Source organism: Rhinoraja longicauda, chromosome 3, assembly GCF_053455715.1.
Source record: "Rhinoraja longicauda isolate Sanriku21f chromosome 3, sRhiLon1.1, whole genome shotgun sequence".
Lineage (NCBI taxonomy): Eukaryota > Metazoa > Chordata > Chondrichthyes > Rajiformes > Arhynchobatidae > Rhinoraja > Rhinoraja longicauda.
In genome coordinates, this window is record NC_135955.1 from 25115580 (window position 1) to 25141727 (window position 26148).

Sequence of the window (26148 nt, forward strand, 5' to 3'; positions counted from 1 at the left end):
TCTTAATACTGCTATTAGTAAACTGGAAGTCAATCCAGTTTATGCCTTGTTACCATGAAGCCTGGTTTTCAAGTAACCTGGGCAAGATGTTATATTTCAAAACTCTCAAGTAATTACAGACTTGTCAGTGATTTCAGCGAAAATTAGGACGCTGGAGAAGCATTGATAAGCGTGGGAATTTCGCGATGTTTCCGAAGACGGTGTAATCTCTTAGCCAGGTGCTAGTTTCACAAAAAAAGTAACTTGTATCGACCTGACTCGGCATTGTTGTGGTTATTGTCGTAGGGTAAAAGAAAATTTTGGCGATCTGCTATGACTTTGACAGTCGCCAGCAGTCACCTAAAAAATCGCCTAAGTGGGACAGGCCCTTAAGGATTTTGACTTTATTATATCAAAAAAGAAATGTAGCACAGATCCATGAGATTAATCCTATGGTTTATATGTTTGCCATATCGAGTGAGATTGAGTAACCTGGGATTTTCTGCTCTAGAGCTCACCAGACAGAGAAGAGATCTCATCAAAATGCACAACATTTTGAGAGAGCTGGTAAGGTTGGATGGAGGGAAGGTGTTTGCTCTGGCTGAGGAGGAGCTTTAGGAATGCATAACAAAAGTTATTTTCTCCAATGCTGGCACACCTTTTGGAATTTAACATCGTGGGTCTGTGGATTTTAACATCGTGGAGCCCGCGGTCCCTGGTTAGAGACCGATTTGGGAACTAAAAGCCACGGAGAGTTTCAACCCTCCCGACGAGGGAGCTTCAATCACTCCGACACGAGGGCTTCGGATCACCGGCTGTGGGAGCTTTGATGGCCCAGACTACGGATGGTTCGACAGCCCTGACTGTGGGTGAAAAAGAGGGAGAAGATTGGACTTTATTACCTTCCATCACAGTGAGGAATGTGGGGAACTGCTGTGGTGGATGTTTATGTTAAATTTTATTTTATGTGTCTTGTTGCTTTTCACTTAGTATGGCTGTGTGGTAACTCAAATTTCACCGTACCTTAATTGGTACATGTGACAATAAACAGACCTTGAGACCTTGAAACCGTGAAACCTTGAAACCTTGAATTCTCTACTGGTGGATCTGTGGAGGCTCAGTCATTGTGTTCGTTCAACACGCACGCTGATGGACTCGTGAATATTCAGGGAATCACAGGTTGTGGATAAAGTGCTGGAAAATGGAGCTGAGATAGAAGATCAGCCATGATCTTAATGTATGATAGACCCGGTTTGAAGGCCTGGAGGCCTATTTGATTTTTATTTGTTGAGTTCTGATCTTGGTCAATCAGATAATTGATAGATCTGATGCTATACATGAAAGAAGTCTAAAATCAATTGCCTCTCCTTGATACTCTGGCACTGATGCAAATCAACTGTTTATTCCTGTTAAGTAATTGCATTTTTCAAAGGCTTCAGTTGTAATGTTCTGAAAAGTCTATCAAAAATTATAGCAAGCTAAGGTGGATAGTTTTCTATTTATATGGCGTTCTGAAATTCTCAAGAGCACTAGGAACATAATGGTAGATGCAAAGTGACACTGCAATTGGTGCTGCTGCCTCACAGATCCAGTAATCCAGGTTTCATCCTGACCTTGGGTAGCTGTCTGTGTGGAGTTTGCACATTGAATGATTGGGTTTCCCCCTAGACATTGTGCTTTCCTCCCACATCCTGACGATGTGCTGGCAGGTTAACTGGTTGCTGTAAATTACCACTTATATTGGCTAAGTGTTAAAATAATCCAAAGATTGAAAATGGGCACGAAAGAGAGAAAAAAAGCAAGAAAGAGAGAAATGGGCATAAAAGAGAGGCACAGCTGGTAGCATTGCTGCACCACAGTTCCAGAGACCCAGGTTTGATCCTCACCTTGGGTGCTGTCTGTGTGGAGTTTGCACACTTTCTCTGTGACCGCATAGATTTCCTCTAGGTGCTCCAGTTCCTTCCCATATCCCAAGGACATGTGGGTTTATAGGTTCATTGGCCTCTGTAAATTATCCCTCGTATGTCAGAAGTGGGTGAGAAAGTGGGATAACATAGAACTAATGTGAACAGGTGATCAATGGTCAGTGTGGACTTGGGGGGACGAAGGTCTTGTTTCCACGCTGTATCTTTCAATCAGTCATAAGACAGGGAAATAAAGAGAAAGAGAATGGGACAATAGGATTGATTAGCTAGTAGCTAATCAATATAGACACAAAATGCTGGAGTAACTCAGCGGGGCAGGCAGGATCTCCGGAGAGAAGGAATGGGTGACGTTTTGGGTCAAGACCCTTCTTCTATGTTGGAATAAGAATGAGTTTTATGCTTCTAACCACCAATTTGACTTTTCAACCTAGGAATGATCCACAAAAACTGGATGCCTTCATAATGGACAAAGCACTGTTGGATTATGAAGTCTCCATTGATGCTGACTGCAAGCTTCTAACTGTTGGGAAACCCTTTGCTATTGAAGGTATGCACTGTCTTTTTAGATGAAATCCATGAATGATTGTAACTTCAATGTTGCTCAAGATGAATGAGAGGTGGAAACAAGGCATCAATTTGAAAATAATTTTAAAGTCTCCCAAGAAGCGATCAATTGAGTGTAATTTGTAATTGGTTTCTTGTAAAAACTAAAAGCAGGTATCTCGAATGTATTGAAAATTGAAGGCAGCCATGCATGCAATTTATTTACAACATGTTAGTTCTTGTGATTGTCATTTTCATAAATTCATGTGCCTGCTTTTAGTATCATGGAGTCATCAAGATAAGCCTTCAGCCCACCAAGTTTGCACTGACCATCAAGTATTTACAATATTTCTTTTTTTTTAGATTTAGATTTAGATTCTACAGCGCAGAAACAGGCCCTTTCGGCCCACCGAGTCCGCGCCGCCCAGCGATCCCCGCACATTAACACTATCCTACACACAACAGGGACAATTATTTTTTTATTTTATTTTTTTACATTTCACCCAGTTAATTAACCTACATACCTGTACGTCTTTGGAGTGTGGGAGGAAACCGAAGATCTCGGAGAAAACCCACGCAGGTCACGGGGAGAACGTACAAACTCCATACAGACGGCGCCCGTAGTCAGGATCGAATCTGAGTCTCCGGCACTGCATTCGCTGTAAGGCAGCAACTCTACCGCTGCGCCACCGTGCCGCACGATTTCTATCTTAACACATTTTTATTCTCCCCACATTTCTATTAACTCCCCCCTCACTAGATCCTACCACTTATCTAGACAGTGGAGCTAATTTACAGCGGCAAATTAACCTACCATCCGCATGGGTTTGGGTTGTGGGAAGAAACTGAGGCACTCGGAGGTCACAGGGAGAAGGTGCAAACCCCCACAGATGGCACCAGATGTCGGGATTGACCTTGGATCGCTAGACCTATGAGACTGCAGCTGTCCTGGCTGTGCCACTTAGCCACTCATTATAAGTACCTGTGCACATGTTTATAATGGAAGACCCATTCATAGGACAATGTCATATTATAATGGCATAATCATTAGCCTCAAGGAAGAGAGAGAATCAGACTACATTTCACCGTGCTAAAGCAATGTAGGACCAGAGCGACTGAGGAAATGTGCATAATTTTTTGCAAAACGCGTTGAGAGACCCAAAAGAGGTCCCAGGCTTGATAAGTACAAAAGCACTTTATAAGCACTTTTAAAATACTTGTTAATCCACACCAGACGTCCATTTAGGAATCTGTAAAGGTTCTAGAAATTAGATTTACTGGAATGATTCTGGAGTGAGGGATTTCAGCTCCAAAGTTTGAATGGAAAATGTGGGCTTATTCTTTGGAGCAAGGAATGTTATATTGGAATTCCTCTATCAGAGGAACGCAGAACATGATGAATATGGATAGGTAAATAGAGAAAATCTGATCATTAGCTGATCTTTTGAGGACCATGCAATAAAGTTTTTAAATGATGGGAAAATGGTATAGGGGAATGTGAATGAAAATATTTTTAAAGAGAGTGGTGATTATCAGGAACTCATTCCCAGTAAAGGTAGTGAAACCAGAGTCAGCCTAGGCTTTCAAAAGGAAATTGAAGGAGCACAAGCGAAAATAATTTGCAGGGTAAGTGGAGTGAATGTGATAATGGGCATCACTGTGTTGTTGCACAGGAAGCTAGCAGAGACTTGATGGACTGAATGCTCTCCTATTGCTGCAATTTAATGAAATCTATCCCTGCCTTTTTTGTTTATTTTTCCCCTTTTCTGTCCTGGCTCTTCCAATGGGTGATATAGCTTAAGATGTTGTTTCTGTACACCAAGGGGACAAGGAGGGTACGATCTAAATACTTTAAATGCCATGCCATGGCAACGAAAGTGTGAAAATCAATGATCTTTCAGACCAATATCTGGTGGCTGGAAAGAGAGGAGCCACAGAGGCCAGGTTCAATAGCTGCTGCCTCACACCGCCAGAGGCTGGATTCAATCCTGACCTCGGGTGCTGCCTGTGTGCAGTTTGTGCGTTCCCCTGTGACCACTGGGTTTTCTCGCGGTGCTCCGGTTTCCTCCCATATCCCATGGACATGCAGGATTTAAAAAGTTAATTGACCTCTGTAAAAGTTGCCCCTTGTGTGTAGGGAGTGGATGAGAAAGGGGATTAACATGGAATTACTGTAAACAGGTGATCAATTGTCAGTATGGGCTTAGTGAACCGAAGAGCCTGTTTCCTTGCTTGTATCTTTCAATCAGTCAAAACACAGGGAAATAACCCGAACTAAACCTGAATAATGTGTAGGAAGGAACTGCAGGTGCTGATTTAAAATGAAGATGGACACAAAAAGCTGGAGTAACTCAGCAGCACAGGCAGCATCTCTGGAGAACAGGAATAGGTGACGTTTTGAGTCAAGACCCTTCTTCAGACATCTGAAGATGGATCTCAACCCAAAATTTCACCTATTCCTTTTCTCCAGAGATGACCCACTGAGTTACTCCCACTTTATGTGTAAACCTGAATAATGAAGCTTGTGGACTATGCAACTAAGGTTCCTTCTGTCCACTCATAGTCTGAATTACTTGAAGCTTGCTGATGTGAACCTCCAAGGGGAAGAGGTTGTGAGCCAGTTTGTAACCCCTTGGATCTCTGAGAACTGAGCTTGTGTTTCCGCAGGCCTCGCCTTTGTTTATTTATGTTATATTTCCTAACGTAATCATCCTTTTATGGAAAATACGTGAACGCTCCTTAATCTGATTCAAAATTCTTTCTTCAGTCTACTTTAGACAGTTCTGGTTAATTGTAGCTGGAAAATGATTGACTGAGACATTCATTGTCACAAAGTTGACCTGCGTCCTAGTTTTTAATGGGTCATAGTTTAGAGTGCTTCGCCATTATTGTGACATGTGTTTGATTAATTTCATATATATTAAAAATTGAAGCTCCAAATGTTATGATTTAACTCTGGTAGACATGACTCAGCCAAGCATTGGATGATATCAAATGAATTAATTGCTAACCCTAGTTTCTCTCAAGCAAATGATGTACAAAACAAGGGAATCGTGAAAAACATAACCAGGTCTTTATCTTTAATGAAATTTTTGCTTTCAAACTTATGACACGAATAAAAATAATATTGTGGGCTGAAATGTAAATAATCTGGATATTTAATTAAAAATGAAATGGAGGCATGCAGTTTTTGAGTTATTCGCTTCATATAAAATTTGCCTGGTCCCAATTTTAATAATGTTCTAATGGTAAATGAGTAAATATGACACAGTCATCAGGTGTTCCTATCACGGTATAGGCAGCTCCTGAGTTCCAGCCCATAACATTGGATTTAGTGTTATGTAATGAACCTGACCTGATAAGGGGACTCGAGGTAAATGAGCCATTAGGAGGCAGTGACCACAATATGATAAGTTTTACTCTACAAATGGAGAGGGAGAAGGGAAAATCGGAGGTGTCAGTATTACAGTATAGCAAAGGGGATTACAGAGGCATGAGGCAGGAGTTGGCCAAAATTGATTGGAAGGAGGCCCTAGCAGGGAAGACTGTGGAACAGCAATGGCAGATATTCCTGGGAATAATGCAGAAGTTGCAGGATCAATTTATCCCAAAGAGGAGGAAAGATTCTAAGGGGAGTAAGAGGCACCCGTGGCTGACAAGGGAAGTCAAGGACAACATAAAAATAAAAGGGAAGAAGTATAACATAGCAAGGAAGAGTGGGAAGCCAGAGGATTGGGACTCTTTTAAAGAGCAACAGAAGATAGCTAAAAAGGCAATACGGGGAGAAAAGATGAGGTACGAGGGTAAACTAGCCAATAATATAAAGGAGGATAGTAAAAGCTTTTTTAGGTATGTGAAGAGGAAAAAAATAGTCAAGGCAAATGTGGGTCCCTTGAAGACAGAAGCAGGGGAATTTATTATGGGGAACAAGGAAATGGCAGAAGAGTTGAACCGGTACTTTGGATCTGTCTTCACTGAGGAGGATACAAACAATCTCCCAGATGTTCTAGTGGCCAGAGATCCTAGGGTGACAGAGGAACTGGAGGAAATCCACATTAGGCAGGAAAAAGTTTTGGGTAGACTAATGGGACTCAAGGCTGATAAATCCCCAGGGCCTGATGGTCTGCATCCCAGGGTGCTTAAGGAGGTGGCTCTAGAAATTGTGGACGCATTAGTAATTATTTTCCAATGTTCTATAGATTCCGGGTCAGTGGATTGGAGGGTAGCTAATGTTATCTCACTTTTCAAGAAAGGAGGGAGAGAGAAAACGGGAAATTATAGACCAGTTAGTTTGACATCAGTGGTGGGGAAGATGCTGGAGTCAATTATAAAAGAAGAAATTGCGGAGCATTTGGATCGCAGTAACAGGATCGTTCCGAGTCAGCATGGATTTACGAAGGGGAAATCGTGCTTGACTAATCTACTGGAATTTTTTGAGGATGTAACTAGGAAAATTGACAGGGGAGAGCCGGTGGATGTGGTGTACCTCGACTTTCAGAAAGCCTTCGACAAGGTCCCACATAGGAGATTGGTGGGCAAAATTAGAGCACATGGTATTGGAGGTAGGGTACTGACATGGATAGAAAGTTGATTGACAGACAGAAAGCAAAGAGTGGGGATAAATGGGTCCCTTTCAGAATGGCAGGCAGTGACTAGTGGGGTACCGCAAGGCTTGGTGTTGGGACCGCAGCTATTTACAATATACATCAATGACTTGGATGAAGGGATTAAAAGTACCATTAGCAAATTTGCCGATGACACAAAGCTAGGTGGCAGTGTGAACTGTGAGGAAGATGCTATGAGGTTGCAGGGTGACTTGGACAGGTTGTGTGAGTGGGCGGATGCATGGCAGATGCAGTTTAATGTGGATAAGTGTGAGGTTATCCACTTTGGGGGTAAGAATAGGAAGGCAGATTATTATTTGAATGGTGTCAAGTTAGGAAAAGGGGACGTACAACGTGATCTGGGTGTCTTAGTGCATCAGTCACTGAAAGGAAGCATGCAGGTACAGCAGGCAGTGAAGAAAGCCAATGGAATGTTGGCATTCATAACAAGAGGAGTTGAGTATAGGAGCAAAGAGGTCCTTCTGCAGTTGTACAGGGCCCTAGTGAGACCGCACCTGGAGTACTGTGTGCAGTTTTGGTCTCCAAATTTGAGGAAGGATATTCTTGCTCTTGAGGGCGTGCAGCGTAGGTTTACTAGGTTAATTCCCGGAATGGCGGGACTGTCCTATGTTGAAAGACTGGAGCGACTAGGTTTGTATACCCTGGAATTTAGAAGGATGAGAGGGGATCTTATCGAAACGTATAAGATTATTAAGGGGTTGGACATGTTAGAGGCAGGAAACATGTTCCCAATGTTGGGGGAGTCCAGAACCAGGGGCCACAGTTTAAGAATAAGGGGTAGGCCATTTAGAACAGAGATGAGGAAAAACTTTTTTAGTCAGAGAGTTGCGAATCTGTGGAATTCTCTGCCTCAGAGGGCAGTGGAGGCCAATTCTCTGAATACATTCAAGAGAGAGCTAGATAGAGCTCTTAAGGATAGCGGAGTCCGGGGGTAAGGGGAGAAAGCAGGAACGGGGTACTGATTGAGAATGATCAGTCATGATCACATTGAATGGCGGTGCTGGCTCGAAGAGCCGAATGGCCTACTCCTGCACCTATTGTCTATTGTCTATTGTCTATTGACATTGATTTATCAAAACAAGTTTAAAATGGCTGTACAGGTAGATTAGTTGAAAATGCATAAATGGGAAGAAGAGGAATCACATGTCCACTCACAAGTGATTTGAAAGCTTCGTGAATGTAAAATAAGGCCTTCAATATTGTACTACCTGTTGGATCTTTTCTCTTCAAGGCACTGGCTTTGGTTTGTGTACCAAGAGGGGTGGAAGCAAAACAATATCACCCTTTGCAATTGTACCTACAGTGTGACATCCAGCTGAGCCTGATCTTGTTCTCACCCACCGCCTAAGACTATCACATCAGGGCAGGAGGAACCTGAGTTGGTTTCACCTCCCTTTCCCTGAATACATTTTTTGATAGCATGATGATGCAGCTGAAGGAATATGAGATGTGTCAAATAGGCAGTTGGCAGCAATTGAAGTCTTCAGAAGCTGATGTATTTGGAAAGAGAATTCTAAAATCACTGCACCATGCCAGATAGTGCCAAATTATTCCCCTTACTCCCGTAACATGGGGAAAAGGTTACACAGAAGCAATCCAGTTTATGATTGTTTCCAGAATCAATCTGAATTACAGCCGTGGTTCCTCATTGATATCAACAGATTGCACCATTTAGTGATAATATTTACTGACTACTTTACTAACACATTCTCCAAAGCCAAAAGCTCCATAACTTGCATTAATATATTTTACATGGATCATTGGTCAAAAGGGTCAATTATGCCACCATCCGTTAAATTCAGAAAGATGAAAATAAGAGTCATAAATGGAATTAAATTGCCGTGTGCATTTCACAGCCTTTATATACAAGAAGGCTCCCTGATGTGACTTCATATTTTTATAGATTGCAGTAATGTACATTATTGAAGGCGGCTGTTCAGCCCATGGCCTGCACGTCATGCAAAAAAAGGAATAATCCCACTCTGTAGATTACAGCACGTCAGGTACATTCATAAATCACATAGAGTTCTGTTTCCACCATCATTTCAGGCTTAACCACCACAGTGAAAAGAAATGACTAAAACTCCCCTCTAATCCTGTTAATTTAAATCTGTATCTACCAGTTTATTGACTTTTGTATTAACAGCTCTTCCTACTCACTTTCATCTCTTCTCTTCTGTAACTGAGAAAACAATCACAACCATGTCAATCCTTCCTCATAAACTAGACCCTAAAATGACATCCTTTTAAACCTCTTCTGAGCCTTCAAACATGTCATTTTTTTAAATGTGCACTGTATTGCAATTAGGAACCAAATACAGGTATTTATTTTAATTTATTTATTCATTAGTTGGGACTTGGGCTAAACCGACAATTGATTGATTGAAAGGTACAACATGGAAACAGGCCCTTCATCCCACTAAATATATTCTGACTATCAATCACCCGTTGACATTAGATTCATGTTATCCCACTATTGCATCCATCCTCTTCACACACTAGGAGCAATCTTACAGAGGCCAATCAGCCTACAAACCCACACCTCTTTGGATTGGGAAGCAAACCCAGAAGAAACCCACACAGACACAAGGAGAACGTGGAAGCTCCACACAGATAGCATCTGAGATCAGGATCAAACCCTGTTCTCTGGGGCTGAGGCCATGGCAGCACTTCTTATCTACTCCTTATTGCCCTTGAATGGAGTGGATTGCTAGGTTATCGAAGAGGACAATTAAGTGCTAACCACATGGTCCAGGGCTGAGTCACATGCATTGTATATGGGCAGCTAACTACCTCCACGATAGAGCATCAGTCAATCAGATAGATTTTAATATCGCTCTGATGATGCCATGGTAATTTTTATGCTTTATTAAAATCCACATGTCATAATGGGATATGACTGCAGGTATCTGGATATTTGGTCCAGCCTTCTAGGTTATTAGTCAAGTAATTTAGACTAACAGACCTTCTTTTTCATTCTGGACCTCAGCCAAACAGAAGTAGGCATCCCTTGTGTGTTCTTAATCATCTATTCCACCTACATTCTATTTTCAGGAATATCTCATCTCAGTATAAGATAATAATTGGAAATTGCGATAGCCCTACTCCCGTGGTTAAGTGAACCATTGGATTGCCTAAGTATAATTGCTGCTATGTAATTACTCAGAGTTATCACAAATTCTCAGATCTATTGAAATAACAATTCTCTTAGGCATCATTACAGATTTAGTTTAGTAATGTATTTTAGCAATTCACTTGCAGCACCAGAAATCATATAGCAAACTAATTTTCCTGCTTTCCTTGGTGATTCTTATTTCTAGGCTATGGAATTGGCCTTTTGCAGAATTCTCCATTGACACCAAACATTTCGGAATTAATTGGCCAATACAAGTCTAATGGGTTTATGGACGTATTGCATGACAAATGGTATAAAGTGGTACCATGCGGTAAAAGAAGCTTCACAGTGACTGAGGTAAGTAGTATTTTCAAGATTAAAAGCTGCATTTGTATTCAAGAAGCATTATTAATTATTTACGAATGGGTTGTTCCTATCAGTATACCTGTGGCAGTCACAATCTTTTGTTTTTCATCTGTTTTGAACCTCTATTTTGATTGGAAATGGCTGGGGTTCCCTTTCCATTGTTCATCCAAGAGTTATGGATCTTGCATGCCAGGTCAAGTGTTATTGCCTTTGAGCCTGGTGATTAACCCTTTCAGAGGATGGTTAAGAGTTGATCATTAAGCTGTTGCAATGGAGTTATTTTGGGGCCAGACTGGCCGAGGATAAAACTTGGTGATAGCAGGGCTCATGAAGAGAATGGAGAGAGATCTCACGGGCATTGACAGACCAAGTGAGTGGGTAAGAACATGGCGGATTGTGTATCATTTGGAAAAGTGTGATCATCCAATTTAAGAGAAAAAACAGAAAAACAGTTATTTCTTAAAGGGAGAGATATTGTAAGTCTTATATTAGTGTTCTGAAAGAAAGGTATGTCCTTGTATATTAATAGTTATGGATAAGAAAGTCGATATGTTGGTTCATTGACCTATTATGAAGGCATATGGTATGCTGATCGTTATTGCAAGTGGGCAAATGTATAAGTTCATAAATTCATGTTCTTAAGTGATAGGAGTAGAACTAAGCCATTCGGTCCATCAAGTCTTCTCTGCCACTCAATTATAGCTGATCTATCTTTCCCTCTCAACCCCATTGTCCTGCCTTTCCCCCCATATCCTGGATGCCCGTACTAATCAAAAATCAAGCAATCCCTGCCTTAAAAATATCCATTGACTTGGCCTCCACAGCCTGAGAAGAGACATAACTTTGTCAATGCTATAAAATTACACTGTGGTTGCTGTTTTTTTCCAAAGATAGACTCAAAGTGCTGGAGTAACTCAGCAGGCCAGGCAGCAATTCTGGAGAAGATGGATAGGTGATGATTTGGGTGGACCGTTCTTCAGACTGATTAAAGGGGGGAAGGAACTGGAAGCAAGAAAAGACCAGGACAAATCAGATTTCATCGCCCAGGAATAGTGACTATTGGAATTTTTTACTCTACAGGGTGTGAAGGCTCGGTCGCTGATTACATTGAAGGCAGAGATCAGTAGATTTTTAGATATTGAGGGAATCAAGACCAAAAGGTGCTGAGGTGAAATATCAGCCGTCTCTGTGAATGGTGGAGCAGATACGAGGGGTGGGATTGCCTCCTCTTGCTTCTATCTCGGGCATTTTTATGACATTAGATTTCCTTCCCTAAAGTACGTTTTCTCCAGCAGAATCAACCTTCAGTGATAATTCCTCCTGACCAGGGTGCTCCGTTACATCCTGCCTGACAGACTTGAGCATTTATCCACAACAGTTTCAAGATTTCACGATCAATTTATTGTCACATGTACCAATTAAGGTACAGTAAAATTTGAGTTGCCATACAGCCATACTAAGTGAAAAGCAACAAGACGCACAGCCACATAAAATAAAATTTAACATAAACATCCACCACAGTGGATTCCACATTCCTCACTGTGATGGAAGGTAATAAAGTTCAATCAGCTTCCTCTTTGTTCACCTTCGGTCGGGGCTGTTGAACCATCCACAGTCGCCGCAGCCGACGGTCCGAAACCCAAGGCGTCGGGATGATCAAAACCCCCACGTCGGGACGGTTGAAAAACTCTCCGCGGCATGGAGCTCCTGAGTTGGCCTCTTCTTAACAGAGGAGAAGAGGCTATTGACTTAGACCTTCGATCCTCGGGCTTCACGATGTTAGAGTCCACAGGCCCCGCGGTTGGAGCTCTCCACAGTCGATCCTCGGCAAAGGATCGCAAGTTCCGCGATGTTAAAGTCCGCGCCACGCCCGCCGCATGATGCACCGGGCCGGTCTCCAGGAAAGGCCGCCAACTCCTCGATATTAGGCCGCTGAGCGGACAGAGATAGGATATGGAAAAAAATCGCATCTCCGTCGAGGTAAGAGATTGAAAAATCGTTTCCCCCAACTCCCCACCCCCCACCCCCCACCCCCCACATAAAACAAACCAAGGAACACTAGGACAGACAGACTGCTGGCGAGGCAATCAGTGCTGGTGGCGCCACCCGGAGTTTGAAATAATGTTACTAACTATCAGTTGCTTGCTTATGTTTGCTAAAAGTAACTTGTTGATGCTATAAATGTGACTAACACTGCTAAACAACCTGAAAATACTAATCTCACAAGTGTAGAGCCTTGTTGGCTCAGATGAGATTTAAAAATATTTGTTAAGTTGATTTTTTGCTTATTTTCATTAACTCTTCTTTAATCTCAGCTGTTTTTCTTTCCTGTATATGATCCAAATATAATTTAGATTTGATGGTACTTTTTTCCTGGATTGAGAAGAGAGCCCTCATGTTAGCTTGGATTCCTCTGCATTGCCCCAGCTATTTTCATTTCCTGAAAAGTACAGTGGAATCTCAAAATCCCCATATTTACTTCGGGCTAAAAACAGCTATATACCAGGAATGCATTAATCCTCAATACTTCTCACCATTCTTACTTCAGCAACTGTCAAATTGATTGAGTTGTGAATAAAGAATGAAGAATGAAGGAGCATTGAACCAGTGCAGCAACATCTCATCTACTTAGACCTTTGATCACCACCTATAACAGTTTTAGTGATACAACACTGAAACAGGCCCTTTGGCTCACCGAGCCCGCACCGCTCATTGATCATCCGTACACTAGTTCTATCCTGCAAGCTGGGGGCAATTTTTATTACAGAAGCCAACCTACTAACCTGCATATCTTTAGCATGTGGGAGGAAACCGGAGCACCTCGAGAAAACCCACGCGGTCACAGGAAGAACGTGTAAACTCCGCACAGATATCACCCGAGGTTAAGATCAAACCCGAGTCTCTGGTGCTGTGAGGCAGCAACTCTACCACTGTGCCATTTTGCCACCCCACTGTGATCAGTTAGTAATTTTTCTGAATTGGGACAATTGTGGAGACTTGAAACATTTGTCTATTTCTCTTGTCTGTAACCCCCAAGTTTGATACTCCTATTACATCAGAGAAATGTTTCAATAGAAGTATTGAAGGTGTCGACAAAATTAATAAAGAGAAGCTGTTGTATTTTTGGAGAGGGCAGGAACCAAAGGATTCAAATTTAAGCAGCTGTAATAAAGAACCACAGATGGCATGAGGAAAAGATTTTTCACATAGCCAACAGTTGTGCTCTGCATTCCACTGCCTGAATGGGAGTGGAAGAAAGCTCAATTCTGGCTTTCTAAACAGAATTGGGCAAATGCTTGAAGGCAAAAGTTTGCAGGGTTGTGGGGAAAAGAGCAGGGGAATAAGGAAACAGTTTTAACTTTGCAAAAAGGTAACACAGCTTTGATGCATTGAATGGTCTCCAGGTTCACAATATTGATTTTGCACTTCTATAATTAATGTAATCAATTCTATAAGAAATTATTTTTTAGTCCAGTAGTGCTTGACACCACTGTCCTGTAAGTTAGAAGTTTTCATACAATCAAACTGGAAGCTGCCAATTCTCATTCAATATATTTCTGGTGAATTGTTTGCTGAACTCAATAGTGATTTCTCTAAGTTGACAGTCATCTCTGATGGATCAAACTAATGCATTAAATATGAATTACAGTACAGGATTGTCACTGCCAATTATTGAGATCGATCATTTGATTGTAACTATGATCAATTGAATTATTCACAGCAGAAGAACCAGGCAGTTAAAGTAATCCTCATCTAAAACTGAAGCTACTGATATTAGCCCTCAATATTTATTTATTTTTTGTTAATTGTACTGGATTAATTAGAAAATGAGTTTCAAATTGGGTATAGATTGCCAGCCTGTGAAAATTGCCCCCTTATTCCGACTCATTCTTTCCTGCTTGTTAGTCAGTCCTCTCACCTTGCCAATATTTTACCTCCAACATCATTGTCTCTTATCTTGTGGCATAACCTTTTATAAGGCATGTTGTTGAAGGCCTTAAAGTCTAAATACAGTTCAAGCGCTGGCTTCCACTCTGGTTGAGACTTCTTCAAAAAAATTGAATCAATTTACCCTTCACAATTTCTCTCTAATGAAGTCATGTCAACTCTGCTTAATTAGATTCTAATTTTCCAAATTGCTATTACTTCCTTAATAATTGATTCATACATTTTTGTTAACAACAAATGTTAGGCTAATCAGCCCATAGATACGCACTTTTTACTTCCATCCATTTTAAAATAGGAAGTGCAGTGTAGGGAGTGCAGCATAGGTTCACCAGGTTAATTCCCAGAATGGCGGGACAGTCGTATGTTGAAAGACTGGAGCGACTGGGCTTGTATACTCTGGAATTTAGAAGGATGAGAGGGGATCTTATTGAAACATATAAGATTATTAAGGGATTGGACATGCGAGAGGCAGGAAACAAATTCCCGATGTTAAGGGAGTCCCAAACCAGGGGCCACAGTTTAAGAATAAGGGGTAGGCTGGTATCACAAAATGCTGGAGTAACTCAGCAGGTCAGGCAACATCTAGGGGAGAGGGAATGGGTGATGTTTCGGGTCGAGACCTTTCTTCAGATTCATGACATTGTTGATCATTCACATTCAGTACCCTGCCTTCTCCCCATACCCCCTGATTCCGCCATCATTAAGAGCTCTATCTAACTCTCTCTTGAAGGCATCCAGAGAATTGGCCTCCACTGCCTTCTGAGGCAGAGAATTCCACAGATTTATAACTCTCTGAGTGAAAAAGTTTTTCCTCATCTACATTCCAAATGGCCTACCCCTTATTCTTAAACTGTGGCCCCTGGTTCTGGACTCCCCCAACATCGGGAACATGGTTCCTGCCTCTGGCGTGTCCAATCCCTTAATAATCTTATATGTTTCAATAAGATCCCCTCTCATCCTTCTAAATTCCAGTGTATACAAGCCCAATCGCCCCCGTCTTTCAACATAAGACAGTCCCGCCATTCCGGGAATTAACCTATTGAACCTACTTTGCACTCCATCAATAGCAAGAATGTCCTTCCTCAAATTTGTACTCCAGGTGTGGTCTCACTAGGGCCATGTACAACTGCAGAAGGACCTCTTTGCTTCTATACTCATCTCCTCTTGTCATGGAGACCAACATGCCATTAGCTTTCTTCACTGCCTGCTATACCTGCATGCTTACTTTCAGTAACTGATGAACAAGGACACCCAGATCTCTTAATGAAAGCGGAGTCAAGGGATATGGGGAGAAGTCAGGAATGGGGTACTGATTGTGGATGATCAGTCATGATCACGGTGAATGGCGGTGCTGGCTCGAAGGGCCGAATGGCCTATTCCTGCACCTATTGTCTATTATCTATTGAATATCACTCTGGCAGTTTCTCAACGAGTCCGTTTCATTTCCAAAATTTATATCCAAATCATCCACTATCTCGACTGGCATTCTTTAATGGACATTTGGGTGCTAGTCATCTGGAGCAGGGGTCTTACCCCTGTTAATTTAGCCCTTTTAGCCCTGTTAATTTGCCTTAATATCAACCTTCTTGTGATGTTGATGGTATTTAATTCCTCACTAGCATTATTCAGTACCAATGGTTGTGGCATCTTCTATCATAATGATTGATGCAGAATTTCTGTTTAACTCCTCTGCTGTTGCTTTGTTCTTTAACTAATTCCCAGCTTCATTGTCTATCACCAATGAGCCTTGCTCTTCTTTGTTAGAGGCTTAAAGTACTCTTGTTTTCCATCTTATATACCTCCTTGCTTTGCCTTCACAATTTATTTTCTCAATGCCATCTTTTACGTCCCCCTTTCCTGGATTACATAGAAACATAGAAAATAGATACAGGAGGAGGCCATTTGGCCCTTTGAGCCAGCACTGCCAATCATTGTGATCATGGCTGATCATCCACAATCAGTAACCTGTGCCTGCCTTCTCCCCATATTCCTTGATTCCACTAGTCCCTAGAGCTCTATCTAACTCTCTTTTAAAATCATCCAGTGAATTGGCCTCCACTGCCTTCTGTGGCAGAGAATTCCACAAATTCACAACTCTCTGGGTGAAAAAGATTCTGAATCTATCCAAGTATTTGGATCCACCACCAACTTTTACCTTCTTATATGATTTATCTTTCAACTGAACACTCCTTAACTTCCTTGGTTAGCCATGGGAGTTTCATCACGCACGCATAATCTTTCCACATTGCTGGGAAATATATTTCACCAAGAGCTGTGAATTGCCCATTTAAATTATTGCTACAACTTGTTCACTGTCTTTCCTGCTAACCATTCTGGCCTGTCTATACTAGCAGGCTTTATATACATTCCATCGCAATTCCCTTTATTTAAGTTAAAGGTATTTTTTTCAGACCCAAATTTCTCACTCTCAAACAGTGTTTAAGTTTCTATTATGCCATGATCATTACTTCCTAGAAAGTCTTGAACTTCAAGTTCATTTATTCAACTTGCCTCGTGACATTACCAGATCCAAGATAACCTGCTCCTAGTTTGGCTCTCTTATGCTTTGCTCTGGGAAACAATCCCCAGTCCACTCTATGAATTTGTTCTCAAAGTTACCCTTCCCAACTTGATTACCCCATGAAGATTAACACCTTCTATTACCCTTTCTATGTGCCTCCTTTCCCACAGTATGTCTACTGTTTGAGGGTCCACATACAACTCTGGCAGGTCTGTCTTGCTGGTTTTACCAGTTCACCAAAATGAACTGAATCATCTGAGCCTCCCAACTGTAGTTAATCCATCTCTTATTAAGATGGTGTTACACCACCATATTTTCCTTCCTGCCCTCTCTTTACTAAAAGTCAAACATCACCATATATTAAGAACATGGCTTTGATCTCTTTTGTTTATGGCTATCAGATCAAACTCTTTTTTTCCATTTGTGCCTTTTTGGTTAAAGTACCTTATTAATAATGCTAACAGCAACCTTCTTTTGTAATCACATATCCCAGTGCAAAACAGATGCAAGGGGTGTGCAATTGCAAAACAAAAGTTGCTCTTGGCATTCTGAGTTAATTTTAAATTTATTGTGGAATAAGCAAATCAGTTTAATTTTATTCAATCACAGATTACTTGTAAATGTGAGGTTAGGGGGTTACTGTGCATGAAGGAGTGTTATGGCAAACAGGAACAGTTCAGAAGGTACTTCAACAGATTTTGATAAAGGGGAGTAGCAATATTTTGAATGAATAAAAGAGAAAGGATTGGTTGATATTTTTGGAGACGGGATATCCCAATGTTTTATCTACAGCTTCAAAGTGCTCATTCCCAATTACTTTGGCATTTGAAAGCCTATCGAATACTTGTGAGGCACAGTCCCTGTTGCAGTATAGGAGAGGCAGCAGCCAGCTTACACACACTTGTATGATGAGAACTAGACCATCTGTTTCAGAGTTGTTGCTTGAGGGATTAATATGTCTCTGGAGACTGGCAAAATCTCACCTGTACTACTTTGAGATGGTCCCATAAGATTTTGTGCATTCACCTGAGAGCAGTTTAAAACCTTATTTGAAAGACAGCTATTCTAACCGAGCCAGTACTCTCTTTGTACAGCGCTGAAGTCCTAGATAACCTAGATTTTGTGCTCCAGTCCTTGAACTGTGTATTGAAACCATGACCTTCTGTCTCAGAGGAGAGAATGGATTGCACATAAGCACGTGAGCTGCATTGCGTTTCTCTGAAGACAGCATGTTTCCAATTCCCAATTCGAGCAAACTGCTGAAATACAGTTTCCTGTAGCTCAGTAGATTTCCAAATGTAAGTCGCACACCTAGAAATCACACGACAATGCTGTATGGGATTAACTTGAACATTCCCTGCACATTCTGCTCCGCTGAAAGAAGCCCAAAGTAATGGCAAAATTTGCTGCCATGAAGCACCATTGGTACTGTGTTTACATATTCTATTGTGCTGCTGCAAGAAAGAATTTCATTGTTATGCCTGGGACATATGACAATAAAACATTCTTAACTTGAATAAAGGAAAACTTTGGTTGAATTGGGTCCAAATGTATTAGTCTATGATTCCCGGAATGGCGGGACTGTCATATGTTGAAAGACTGGAGCGACTAGGCTTGTATACACTGGAATTTAGAAGGATGAGAGGAGATCTTATCGAAACGTATAAGATTATTAAGGGGTTGGACACGTTAGAGGCAGGAAACATGTTCCCAATGTTGGGGAAGTCCAGAACAAGGGGCCACAGTTTAAGAATAAGGGGTAGGCCATTTAGAACTGAGATGAGGAAAAACTTTTTCAGTCAGAGAGTTGTGAATCTGTGGAATTCTCTGCCTCAGAAGGCAGTGGAGGCCAATTCTCTGAATGCATTCAAGAGAGAGCTAGATAGAGCTCTTAAGGATAGTGGAGTCAGGGGGTATGGGGAGAAGGCAGGAGCGGGGTACTGATTAAGAATGATCAGCCATGATCACATTGAATGGCGGTGCTGGCTCGAAGGGCCGAATGGCCTCCTTCTGCACCTATTGTCTATTGTCTATTGTCTAAGTGGAAGAACGGGAGTAATAGAGGCTGGAATAGGCCATTCACTTCCCATTCAATAATCCCTTACTCACAGCCACTTTCATGGCCTTTTGCCAAATCCCATGAGATGTTCAATATTCAAATTGCCTGTCCTGCTGAGTTACTCCAGCATTTTGTGTCTGTCTTTGGGGAGAAAGACAAGATGAGACTTGTACTTGCACTGGTAAATCTCCCAATATAAACCCACATGGACTCTATAACTTCAGTAACATCACTGTTCTTATTCAAATCCTCTTGTTTTAATGTCCAACAGAATCATTCCCTTTTCTAATTGCTTGTTTTTCCTGCATGTTAACTTGATGTGATTTGTGAACAAGAACACCTAGGTTCCACGGATTGCTAATATCTTTCAGTCTTTCACTGAACAAAACACTTTACCATTTTTCTACCAAAGGTGATGACCGCATTTTTAAAAATTAATTGTATTCCATCTGCCATGACATCTCTCATTTTCTTAACCTCCCCATATAACTATTCTTTGCACAGCCCATTTCACTTTATACCAGCAGAAAACTTGGATATATTACACTTTCATGTCCTATTTTCAAATCCCATGAGATGCTCAAACAGCACCAATCCCAGTTACATGCCACAAGTCACAGCTTCTCAAACTAAAGATGACCTATTTGTTAAATCATACCCAGTCCATGGCAATATATTGCCCCCAATTTTGGTTTGTTCAATAACCTCTTCTGTCGCACCTTATTGAAACCCTTCTGAAAATCCAAATATATTAAATACGTTTGTTCCCCCTTATCTACTGGAGACACAAGGAACTGCAGATGCTGGTTTAACAAAAATTGCACAAAGTGCAGGGGTAACAGCGAATCAGGCTATGTGTGTGGAGAACGTGGATGGGTGAGGTTTCAGGATGGGTCCCTTAATCAGACTAAAGAATGGTCCTGACCCGAATATTTTCTCCAAAGATGGTGCCTGACCTGTTGAGTTACTCCAAAACTTTAATGAATCTATCAAACATGATTTCCTTTCCATAAATCATGTTGACTTTGACCATTCATTCTGGAACAAAATATGATGTCTAAAGGTGCTTAAAACCTGAACATGTTACTTAGAAACTTTATCATGTTAATGGATATGTGAGGTTATCCAGTTTGGTGGTAAAAACAGGAAGGCAGATTATTATTTGAATGGTGTCAAATTAAGAAAAGGGGAAGTAGAATGAGATCTGGGTGTCCTAGTGCATCAGTCACTGAAAGGAAGCATGCAGGTGCAGCAGGCAGTGAAGAAAGCTAATGGAATGTTGGCCTTCATAACAAGAGGAGTTGAGTATAGGAGCAAAGAGGTCCTTCTGCAGTAGTACAGGGCCCTAGTGAGACCACACTTGTAGTATTGTGTGCAGGTTTGGTCTCCAAATTTGAGGAGGACATTCTTACTATTGAGGGAGTGCAGCGTAGGTTCACGAGGTTAATTCCCGGAATGGCGGGACTGTATGTTGAAAGACTGGAGTGACTGGACTTGTATACTGTGGAATTTAGAAGGATGAGAGGAGATCTTATTGAAACATATAAGATTATTAAGGGGTTGGGCACGCTAGAGGCAGGAAACATGTTCCCGATGTTGTGGGAGTCCCAAACCAGGGGCCACAGTTTAAGAATAAGGGGTAGGCCACTTAGAACAGAGATGAGGAAATATGTTTCCATTCAGAGTTGTGAAGCTGTGGAACTCTCTGCCTCAGAAGGCAGTGGAGGCCAATTCCCTGGACGATTTCAAGAGAGAGTTAGATAGAGCTCTTAATGATAGCAGAGTCGGGATATGGGGAGAAGGCAGGAACGGGGTACTGATTGTGGATGATCAGCCATGATCACGGTGAATAACGGTGCTGGCTCCAAGGGCCGAATGGCCTACTCCTCCTGCACCTATTGTCTATTGTCTATTGGATATATTTGTAATTTTAATTGTTGAGGTACAAAATAATTGGAGTAAGAATTAAATAAATTTGCCAATTTTCCCCAAAATATTCATTAGTGCAGTGAATGTTAAAAAAATTGTTGAAAGAGAAAAATAAGTTCTTATGCTGTCAGTGTTATCCCCAGGAGATAGCTGGCTCGGAAATTGTTGACTTTGATGCTTTAGTTCAATTAATTTTAACATTTCTGAAAGGTTCAGCATTAAAAGGAGAGGTGCTTATGGCAGCATAGAAAGGAAGGAGAAGCCCATTGTGACAGACGGGGTAAATGGCTGGATACTGTTTTTTGAAACTGAAGAGCTACAGTTTGACATGTCGAACATTTTCACAGATAACTTATGTAAGTATGTGGAACTCACTATCACAGAGGACTGGGGCAGTGTGGCTGGTGAATATATTGAGTGCTGAATTTTTTTCTGAACATGGAGTGTGGCATTGAAAAGCTCCAGAGAACGAAGTCATTGGGTATCAAATTGAAAACTCTATACGCTTGGACTCACAGAAAAAGATGACTGTGGTTATTAGAAGTCAGTATTTTTGCTCCAGGCCATCTATGCATGACCTCCCTATTCTTGCTCAACCATCTTCAACTGCTTTGCCAACAGTCTCTTTCCATCAGAAAGTCAGAAGTGGATATGATTGCACTGTAGTGGCCTGGCGGAGGCCAGAGAAAAGGCAAGACGCCAGGCAGTTTTCAGTAAGGTTCTTTATTAGGCTGTGAGCTCCTGCCCACAGCATAGTCCACCTAGGGATGAGCCACGCCTCCCCATGGGCTGGCTTTTAACCCCTTACGCCTGTCTGTCACGTAACGAGGGGGCTGACCCAAGGAGTGGCCTGATCCGCCACAGGACAATATTAAATTCCATTCCCAACTTCTCAGCAAATTAGCAACCATGTCCACGTGCAGCAAGTAACATTCACATCTCAAAAGTCCATGGCAATGGCCATCTCCAACAAGAGAGAGTCCAAGCACCTACCCTGAAATTTCAGTAACATTATTGTCATTATATCCCTCCACTGTCAATGTGCTAGAGGATCACCAGTGACTTAAATGGACCAAATACATAGTTAGTGTGGCTACAAGACTAGGTCAGAGGCAGCGTATAATGTTTAGGAAAGAACTACAGATGCTGGTTTAAACTGAAGATAGACACAAAAAGCTGGAGTAACTCAGTGGGTCAGACAGCATGTTTCGGAAGGAACGGCAGATGCTGGTTTACACCAAAGATTGACACAAAGTGTTGGAGTAACTCAGCAGGACAGGCAGCATCTCTGGTTAGAAGGAACGGGTGACGTTTTGAGTCGACCTTTCTTCAGATAGCATCTCTGGAGAAAAGGAATAGGTGGGTCGAGACCATTTATCAGATCTTCTTTGGTATACAGTGCTTATTGTTATGAATGAGTCATCTTCCAACCATCAAGTCTTTCCCAGCATGTACAATCATAGGAATTGTCTCCACTTGCGTGGATGAGTGCAGCTCCATCAATACCCAGAGTGTCTGACACAAGAGAAGACAGATGTTGGATTCAGGAACAAAAAACAAAAAGCTGAAGGAATTCAGTGTCAAACAGCACTGTGGGGGAAACACAGACTGCACAATCTATGCAGCACACTACAATTACTCACTACACCTATTCTAACAGCACTTCCAAATTATGTCCTCCGTCACTAAGAAGGACAAGGGTAGCAGACAATGCTACCATCTTTTATGAAGATAAAGAAAGGTAACATTATCTGCAATGATCTGCAAGTTGGAAGATGCACACCATCTGCAAGTTCTTCCCCAAGTCAGGCACTGTTCTAACTTGGAAATATATTCCTTTATTATAATTGGGTTTAAATCCCAAAAATGTTTTCCAACAGCACTGCAAGAGTACCTTCACAGAAGGAACTGTATTGGTTCATGAAGGCAGCTTGCCACCTGCTTCTCTGGGGCTATTAGGAATGGACCACAAATGCTCACACTTGAGAGCAATTATAACGTCCCAAAAATGAGTGAAGAATAAATCAACCTTGAACTGCCTCAGTCAGTGTTATTGACCCCAGCATCAATTGCTTATGTTCGTAACAAACTAAAAGGGTTTGAAGTGCCTTCACAGGTCCAAGTATCTGAACACAGTGTCACAGTGCCGTAGATTTACCCTTAGAATAAAATGAGGTCTGATCCATTACAGCTCATTAAATGGTACTCAGCCAACCCAATTAAACCTAAAGAACTGCAAAATATTAAATGAACTGTTTGGCATTACTGACAGACATAGGCTGAGCTTCATGCCAGCACAGATATTTTGTGGTGGAACGAGCATGTTTCAAAGTTAATTACACAGCACTCACTACCAATGTATGGCAGGAAACTACAGACATGGTTTTACTGAATCAACCATTGGAGTTAAGCTTAATCAGGCTGCAATTGCAAATCAATATAGATTGCTCAGATTTAAAAAAATGTGGCTACCACACCCTCACTACAGAGACAAGAACATACAACTTGGACGCACAATTCAGTGGAGAGCTCCTGTACTACTGGAGGAAGCACTTTTCAGTTGAGAAATTAATCTCCCCCCCTCTACTTGTTCCAGTGAATGGAAGTGGTCCCATGACACTCTGTGAGGAAGTCGATTCCTCCAGATTTGCCAGCCCACATCCATCACTTTCTGACTCCAAGAATACAAATTATCTCATATACTTATGGGGGCTTGCTATGTACAAGTTGTTTGCTTTATTCATTTAATCCTACAACAGTAGTTATAAATCAAAAACAAGTAATTGGCTGCAAAGCACTTGAAGATAAACCACAACTCTATATAAATAGATGCCTAGAAATGGGATTATATAGTACCAAATGAAGGCAATAACTCAATTACATCCATTCTTGTTATGAAGGTTTGTCAGTAATATAGGTTCAGGATCATTTAGTAGTAGAGTAAAATAATCAAACAGCCTAGTGCCTACACTTTCCCATTAATAATGGCTCTACAGAGAGTGTTTCATTATTAAAATCCAAAGAAATACAATTCTGGAAGATTGTAAAATTAGCTCTCACTGACTACTAGTTATTATACACCCATAAAGTTACGACATTACTAACATTCATGAAATATAGACTTCACTGGCAGAACAGCATTATTTAATGCCCATCCCTGAATTTCCCATAAGAAGCTGCTGGGGAGCTAATATCTTGTACCCTTGAGGTTTTGTAGTGAAGGTTCTGCTACAGCAGTGTTGGGTAGGGAATTTGGAGGAGTGATGCTGTATGATTTTGAAAATTGCAGGTGGCCATGATTGGTGTTTTGAAAGATGATGCTGGAGTAACTTTGATGAGTCTATGATAGAGATATGTGGTGCATAATGGAGCCATGAAGCATCAACAGTGGAATAAATATTTAAGGTGGAGTACTAGTGAAGTGATTATGAGGTTTGGACTGAATTAAGGATTTGGTGTTAGAGCTACAAATTTCAGTATAGCAGTTGACTAACTTACTTGTAACTGGAAAGTCAATGATGCCAAAAGTTGAATGGGTTAACTAACACAGTTAGAAGTGTGCTACTCTTCGTCTGCCGTTTATGTGTCCCGAAACCTACACTAATATGGTTGACTTGTAACCTCTGAAATAACCTAGCAAGCCACTTGGTTTCAGGGAAGTTAGGAAGGCATTACTACTGATGCTATCTCCTGTAATAAACAAAATAAATCTCTCAGCTGTAGATTTTTGTGATGCTGCAATGAAGCTTAGTCATGCAAGGTGATCAGTGTAAATTGTTCTCATGCTGTATATCCATGCTGGAATCTATAATACCAGTGCCCACGTGGCTGATCCGACAGGGAAACCGCCGGATGGAGATTCCTGTGCTTGGCAAATGACATTTGAACTTTCTCATACTAATCCAAAGACGTACAGGTATGTAGGTTAATTGGCTGGGTAAATGTAAAAATTGTCCCTAAATTGTGTGGGATAGTGTTGATGTGCGGGGATCGCTGGGCGGCACGGACTTGGAGGGCCGAAAAGGCCTGTTTCCGGCTGTATATATATGATATGATATGATATGACATTTGCACCCACTTTCTCATTGCCACTCAACGCTGACATTTCCTCACAGTCTCTGTAATATACGCCAGAACATTGCAAGCACCATAAGCAAGTAGGTTACCAGTCCTCCTCAGCTTACGAACTGTTGACGTATGCACAGCCTCATATATAGAGCATAGTATAGACACAAAATGCTGGAGTAACTCAGCTTGAAACTTGAAGGGTCTTCACCCAAAATGTCACCTATTCCTTTTCTCCAGAGATGCTGTCTGACCCACTGAGTTACCCCAGCATTTTGTGTCGATCTGCAATGTAAACCAGCATCTGCAGTTCCTTCCTACGCACACGGCACAGAAACAGGCCCATTGATCCACAATGTCTGTGCTGATGCCAAGATAAACGAAGCACCTCTGCCTGCATGTGATCCATATCTTGATTCCCTTAATATCTAAATATCTGGATAATACTGAAATGGCTTGAAATTTCAATTTTTACATTTGTAATAAAGGAGATTGGTTTCTTGGGAGCAGATCATCGCCTACAGAGATCCTCCCCATGTTATGGCAGGGTTCAATTCCTGAGAGCTGTTCACAACCCGAGCAGTTCGCAGGTACAGCCTGTACAAACAAATCAACCATGTGGGAGACCGGTGAGATGCATTTGCCTGTTGCTGTGGCGCTGCAGGCATCTTATGCTGTGTGGGAACACACTTCACAGCTGCATTTCCAACCTACTCGGGTTACAAACAGTTACAAACAGTAAGACCACATCTGGAGTATTGTGTACGGTTTTGGCCTCCTAACTTGAGGAAGGACATCCTTGTAATTGAGGCAGTGCGGCGTAGGTTCACGAGATTGATCCCTGGAATGGCGGGACTGTCATATGAGGAAAGATTGAAAAGACTAGGCTTGTATTCACTGGAGTTTAGAAGGATGAGAGGGGATCTTATAGACATATAAAATTATAAAAGGACTGGACTAGCTAGATGCAGGAAAAATGTTCCCAATGTTGGAGGAGTCCAGAACCAGGGGCCACAGTCTTAGAATAAAGGGGAGGCCATTTAAAACTGAGGTGAGAAGGAACCTTTTCACCC

At 41.6% G+C, this 26148-nt stretch overlaps 1 protein-coding gene across 1 annotated transcript in view; it reads left to right on the forward strand.

Moving 5' to 3' along the window:
• grin3a (glutamate receptor, ionotropic, N-methyl-D-aspartate 3A) overlaps positions 1-26148 on the forward strand; it is a 153139-nt gene that overhangs the window by 107757 nt on the left and 19234 nt on the right. Inside the window, exons 5-6 of the mRNA XM_078394990.1 lie at positions 2336-2451; positions 10393-10544. Of these exons, the coding sequence (XP_078251116.1) occupies positions 2336-2451; positions 10393-10544 (268 nt within the window). The remainder of the gene's footprint in view (positions 1-2335; positions 2452-10392; positions 10545-26148) is intronic.